At 43.9% G+C, this 6,424-nt stretch overlaps 1 protein-coding gene across 5 annotated transcripts in view; it reads left to right on the forward strand.

Annotated features, from left to right (window-relative positions):
• The window catches only part of Gtf2e2 (general transcription factor IIE subunit 2), a 48,418-nt gene extending 47,664 nt beyond the window's left edge, over positions 1-754 (forward strand). For all 5 annotated transcript variants that reach the window (XM_031339516.1, XM_031339515.1, XM_031339517.1 and 2 more), the window contains one exon: positions 42-754. In XM_031339516.1, coding sequence (XP_031195376.1) covers positions 42-158 — 117 coding nt within the window. In that variant the 3' untranslated portion in view covers positions 159-754. The remainder of the gene's footprint in view (positions 1-41) is intronic.
• Positions 755-6,424: the final 5,670 nt, after the last annotated feature.

The raw sequence follows: 6,424 nt of genomic DNA on the forward strand, positions 1-6,424 counted from the left end.
CCCAGTCACTTGTGTTTAACTGTCTTTACCTTGCCCTGCAGGCCTCTATTCAGAGAAGGAAAAAGCCTGCTTCACAGAAAAAGCGACGGTTTAAGACTCACAATGAACACTTGGCTGGAGTGCTGAAGGATTACTCGGACATTACCCCTGGCAAATAGGGAACATTCTTATCCTTAAACAAAGTTACAGACACACCGTCAAGATCTTTCTTGATGCTCGGATCTGAAGGCCTTCTGCCTTCCCGTCTGCTGCTCAGGACTGAGGAGAGGAGCAGTTCAGTTTACAGAACAGGAGCGGAGCACCAAACTCATTATTTCATCCAGCAGGCTAGTGGGAATGGGGGTTCCTGTTTAACTTTCTGGCTTTGTTTGATTTTATTAGAAAGACGCTTAGCATGACACTCAGGTGTCTGCTATTTATCTTGATTTCTAAATGGTTCTGGATTCCCTGTTTTCTCTATTCTTTTAGAACAAGTTGGAGGATAGTGCTGAATGCAGTTTTTGTCTATTCCAAGAAAAAATATTTATAATAAAATCATTTGTAGGAAGATCTTTAAGAAGTTAGGAAATTCAGTTTGTCTCTTACTTCTTGAAGATGGCAGGGAGCAGCTGCAGTCCCTAACTTATCTGGATGGGTGTTTGGGATGTGACAAAGATTGGAGTCAGTACTGTTGGCACGCTTGAGGATTTCATCTTTGGAGCACAGGGTATGCCTCTGATTAATAAGCTAAGCAATAAAATTACACTGAATATAATTGTTAATGCTTCCTTTTAAAAGGCTAAGTCAGCATTTACTAAGTTGGATTCATGATTTGTTACCACTTTGAACATGGATGGGGAGACTCTTCTTGCCAACCTGAGCATCAGCTTCACCATAGCTCAGCTCTTGCCTGAGAGCTGTCCTGGCTGTGTCTGTGAGGGGCCCTCTGACTCTCATTAACAGTCCGCCCAGTCCAGTGAGAGCCATTACCAAGATGGTGAATGTTTAGGGTTTTCACTGTACTTTGAAGAAGGTATTTTCTTACTTACACTTCCCTCTGATTTGACACGCTTCTTTGAGTTGATCACTGGTCTCATCTCACATTAAATGATGTTGGATTATAAAAGCCAGGTTTGACATCCTTAGAAAAGGTAGAATTGTAACCCAAGGCACTGGACTTCTGATGAATACTTCATTCCACTGCCTTACTTTTACCCCCGAGCTCCAAAATGTAGTCTAAGAAGATGTCACAGTTTGGTTTCCACATCAATCAGAATATAAGACATTTATCACCTTGCTTGGTGTCTGGAGGCTTTTGCTGGTAAGGATCTGTAATAGTTATGGCATCAAGTTAGCTTTTCCCATAAATCTAAAACTCACCTACCTCCCAGCAGGTACCTCCATTTGCAAACCATGTTCTCCAAGCTAATTTATGGCCACGGTCGGAAAGTGCAAGTCTGTCTGTCTTACTGCTTCGTTTGCCTTTATAAGGAGGCAGACCTGAGGCCTCCTGGACATGCCTTACCACCAGGTCTGTGTCCTGCTGGTTTCTAGTACTTTGAAGAAGAGAGTCTGCTCTCGTTTGTTTTCTTAGCGACTGGCCTGATAAGTGATTCTACTTTCTTATCTCCACGGAAATGAAGAAACTAAATCTAGGAAAACAAAGTATTTCACTAGTTGCCAAACTTACTACTTTTGTTTCATTCACTTGCATTGTCTTGCAAGCAATTGTTCCCTTTGTTATTCTCTCTGCTGAAATACTAGACTGTATCCCTGGGTAATGTGTAGGGAAAGGATAGTCTCTGTGGGAAACTTAAGAGCTTGGTTTGTGTTCAGTGGCTGTAATAAAAAAGAAAGGATTCTGGCAGCAGTTCTTCTGGGTGACTAAAGACATTCCTCCAGAAATTTCAAGTTTGAAGTCTTGGTCTCACCTCTGCCTGTGTGTGTCAGATCTGCTGCCATTTAGAAGCAGGTGGGGATGGACACAGCTGGGAGAGCTAAAAGGCATCTGATCTATAATTCATCACAATCACAAGAGGCTTTTAGGACTAGCTACAAGAAATGTAGTTGAGCTTAAATAAAGTATATAAAAAATGACCACTTGGCTGCTGCTGTCACAGCCTGTAAATGTGGTCAGATGATGGGTGGGCCCAGGGGATGGTGAAACACTCAGGAGTTGTTGATGTGAGTACTGGGGAAAGCGATGTAGGAACTTCTGTCCTGCTACTTCTGGGGAGTCTGTGGATGCACAGTCCTGGGTTTCTCTCCTGAGCCTTTGTTTAGGATCACTAGTGTGGAAGAAGCATGTTCTGAGGGTAGGCACTCATGTGGGACAAATACACTTGGATTTATGAATTTCCCAGTTCTTGTAACGGCAATTATTCTAGGCATAGAAGATGAAACTTAGTGTCTTCTTTTTTTCTAGTACTGATTTTTTACTTTGATTCATTTTTGGGAAGTGGGTTTTTCTCAGGTTTCATTGACGGCTGTTTGCTAGCTGAGACTAGTGCTGTGGCTGGGAACCAGTGATGACCTCCTGTCTGTCTCATTGCTGTCTGTGGAGCTTCATGTCAGACAGGGCATTGTTTCCCGGTGGGTCTGTCCCGACAGGTGATAGATGTCACGGAAGGGAAGCTCAGTGGAGACTTGGAAACCCTCTCTGACTAATTTGGAACTCCTGGCTCTGGCCTCTCTTGTGAATCTGAGGAGAACCTGCTTGGGAAAAACAGAACAAGATCTGACACTCTGCCATTGCCCCTTTTCTGGTTCTAGAGTAAAAGCACATTTTCCTTTACAAAGGTTTTTCCACTAGAAGTATAAATATGAATCATTAGTCCTTAACACCTTAAACATGTCTTGGAAGCCGAGTGTAACCTGGCATGGTGAGTACATGTATGGGAGAAATATGTCCCTCTTTAGCAGATGGACACAGGCCCTCTGGAAGTTGGTTAGCACCTCATGCTTCCAATGGCATTTCACCTGGCCAGAACACTGCATGCACATGGCTCTGGGGAAGTACCTAGAACCTAAACAAACAGCCTCAACAGCCAGTTCTGGAAATGTCAAAAGCTGCTTTAGTTTTTCACTTGACTACTATAAAACACTAACATGTTTGGCAAGTCCTTATAATGAAATCCTGCGTTGTAGTTTTAGGAGAAAACTACTCCTTTTCCAGATAAATATTTTAATTTGAACATTGTCTCAAAGTGCATTTAGGCTTGTTTTTGCTCAATAGACACCTTGGGTGAAGTTTAAGCATTTGACCTAATCATACTCCTCACTGGGGACAGGACTAGGAAAGGGCCTGACAGTCCATTTCTGTCCTGTCTCGGCTCCATGAAGGCTGGGATCACAGCTTGTGTTGCTGAACCCGGCTTCCAATCTGCACCACATCAGTTGTTTTCAAGGGAGGAGTGCATATGAGCAGTTGAGACAAAGGATACACTGTTGGGTTATTTATTCAAAGTTCTTTTTTTCGCTTTTTTTTAAACATGAGCCCTGGCTGTTTTGGAACTCCTTCTGTAGACCAGACTGGCCACAGATTCAGGTCTGCCTGCCTCTCCAGTGCTGGGGTTGGGTTAAAGGGTGCACTACCAGCAGACTTCCCTGGTGCTGCTTATGGTCAGGTTTCCGTAAGAATGTGTGAGGAGACTTACCTCCGCCCTCAGTAAAGGTGCACCAGTAAAAGAGAACTTGTCAAAGGAAGACAGTATGAAATAGTTCTTGCATGATGGCTTCTTTTGAAATTTTTGGGTCTGGACAGAGCAGGGCAGTTGAAGAGGGTTAGTATTGGTTCTAGTAGATAATTTGGACACTTCAAACTGCCTACTGCATATAATTTGTTTAACACCAATCATTAAAAGGTTTAAGTGTTTTGACTATTTCAGAGAATCAGCATTGAAAGATCTTGTCACTAGTTAGTGACATTCTCCAGTCTTCCAAAAATTTATCATAAATTGATTTATCATTGAGAACATAGCCCTAGTTTAAAAGTGAAAGAGAAGAGGGCATCCATTGTGCTGTAAGAGCAGGAAGAGAGCTATTCTCACTGAGCTGTTAGCTGTCTTGTCTCAGTGGCCAGGAGAGCAGCGCACAGCTGCCTGCATTCCTAGCAGGGAGCTTGTCTCGCCTGAGCTCTCAGAAGTCACCTGGCTTTGGTTGCTTTGACATGGACATAAGAAATGGTGATTCTTGAGATTCAGAATTCAGAGTGCTGACTTGCTTTATCATTCTTTAGCTCAGGCAGCATTTATAGTCCTTCAGCCTTTTGGGGTTATGAACCTTCATCACTGTGGTTAATTCTAAAGGATGTTCATTGTGCCACATAACTAAGGATGCCACATGGGCAGTACTAGCTGCAAAGTTGGTCATGAAATGTGGGCAGACATGTAAACACTGGGTCGGATTAATCTGAAACACAGATGTAATTTAACTAGAGGTGTTCTCATTTGGAAACTTAAAACTCTCAATAGTCACGTTCAGTTGTAGTGGGGTGGGGGTGTGTGTTAATTCTAGATACTAGTTTTATAGTCAGTCTATATTCCTGAGGAGAGTCCATTTGGCTCAGTGACCATTCTTTTTAAGCCTATATAAGTGAGACCTTTTGATAAGGGAGCAAGAGTGAATGAACAAACCAATGAACCCTTTCCTAATCCCAAGTTAACTGGTTTCCAAAGACCCTGCATTCATTTCTGCTCAGTAGAGTGAGAGCAGCCATTGTAGAGAAAGTTAGTGAAGTGGGTGTTAAGTGCTTGGCCAGTGGGTATGTATCTGGCCTTGTTTGCACTGGATTGGGACACAATATACAGGCTGTCCTTATACACAGCTGGTTTCAACACACCCAAGGCCTCCTGTGGAAGGTGCATACAGAAGTGACAAGTTAGGATTGCTTGAGGTAGTGACACTCCAGTGATTAGTCTCTGGTGTCTTAGAGTTGGAGTCTCTAGCTAGATGGAAGAGCTAGCTCAAAGACAAAGCCACATGGATCAGTTTGTTCCATAGAACAGTCTTAGGTAATTCTAAGAGCTGGAGGGTGTCTGTGGAAGATACACTAGTCAACTTTGGGAGTGCCAAATGATGTCCCGGTTTTGGTGGCTAGTCTCTGAAAAAATATCACAAACAAAATATCAATGCCAGGGTTGGTGAGATGGCTAAGCTGTTAAGAGCACTGACTGCTTTTCCAAAGGTCCAGAGTTCAAATCCCAGCAACCATATGGTGGCTCACAACCACCCGTAATGAGATCGAATGCCCTCTTCTGTTGAGTCTGAAGACAGCTTATTTATAATAATAAATAAACCTTTAAAAAAGAAAGAAAATATCAGTACCGAAGCTGAAATGTCAGTGACTATTGACCAGTTAAGAGGCGAAGAGTCCGGCTGGAGGTGGAACTCGGGTACTTGCCTGGCAGATTTATAAAACCCTGCATGCCAGTCCTGTGATCATGGCACAGGGAAGGTGAGGCAGAGGAGGAGCAGAAGTTCAGGGCAGAACCAGAAGTTTGATGTAAGCCTGGGAATTCGTAAGACCTGGGGTGGGGTAACTGAGAGTCTACACAACACTGTAATTTAGATATGTTGAATATGCCCTGTGTATGTGGTGTAAGAGGATATTATACCATGGACAAGTTACTGCTGGGAGTCACTAGCTGCAGGTACTGGGAACCTAACTCCAGTCCTCTGCAAGAGCAGGAAGCTCCCCTAACTTCTGAGTCACCCTCCCACCCCCAGGTTTTCAATGTTTGGTTCTGGATGTCCTGAAGCTCACTACATAGACCAGGCTGGCCTCAGTCTCATAGGATCTGTCTATCTCTTGGGATTTAAGGTGAATGCCCCTGTGCTTGGCAGAATTGTAACAATTTTGACCTCAAACTCTTAAGGGTCCACGATTTGCCGAAGAATGATACCCTGGACTCAAATAGTAAGCAAAGAGTGTTTTATTCTGTAGGAGTCCATAATGCTGGGGTCTACCATCTACCAAGCTCACACCCCAGTGAGCTCGCAGGCCTGATTTAAAGCACATTAGGTGAATGTGGGAGTGTGTGTGTGTGGTTGTTGCGGTGGTGGCTTCCTTCTGTTGGCTCTATTGCTAGGGACATTCCAGAACCATTTCTGGGGTTGGAAACTTGCTGACCCATTGCCTTTGTCTCATGCCAGGTGGTGGGGCAGTTTCTCACCGGCTGCCTGAGGCCTGGGGTTTTTCTTAGTAACTGACTTGCCTGGTCTCCTGAACAGCCAAATCTGAAGCCTGTCATGGAGTCTGCCTGTCTCAAAACTTTGTAGGTCAGGGTGGCGGTACCTTTTACTGTGCAAAAGGTCTGTGCATTCATCCCTTGGTGGCACCCACCATTGGCTGCATCTTGCCTAGTTCTTCCACAGCCTAGAAATGGAAAATCTCTGCATCATAGGACATGCTTGGTTGATGCTGTACGTTGCCAGACAAATCATG

This window comes from Mastomys coucha, unplaced genomic scaffold (genome assembly GCF_008632895.1).
Source record: "Mastomys coucha isolate ucsf_1 unplaced genomic scaffold, UCSF_Mcou_1 pScaffold22, whole genome shotgun sequence".
NCBI lineage: Eukaryota > Metazoa > Chordata > Mammalia > Rodentia > Muridae > Mastomys > Mastomys coucha.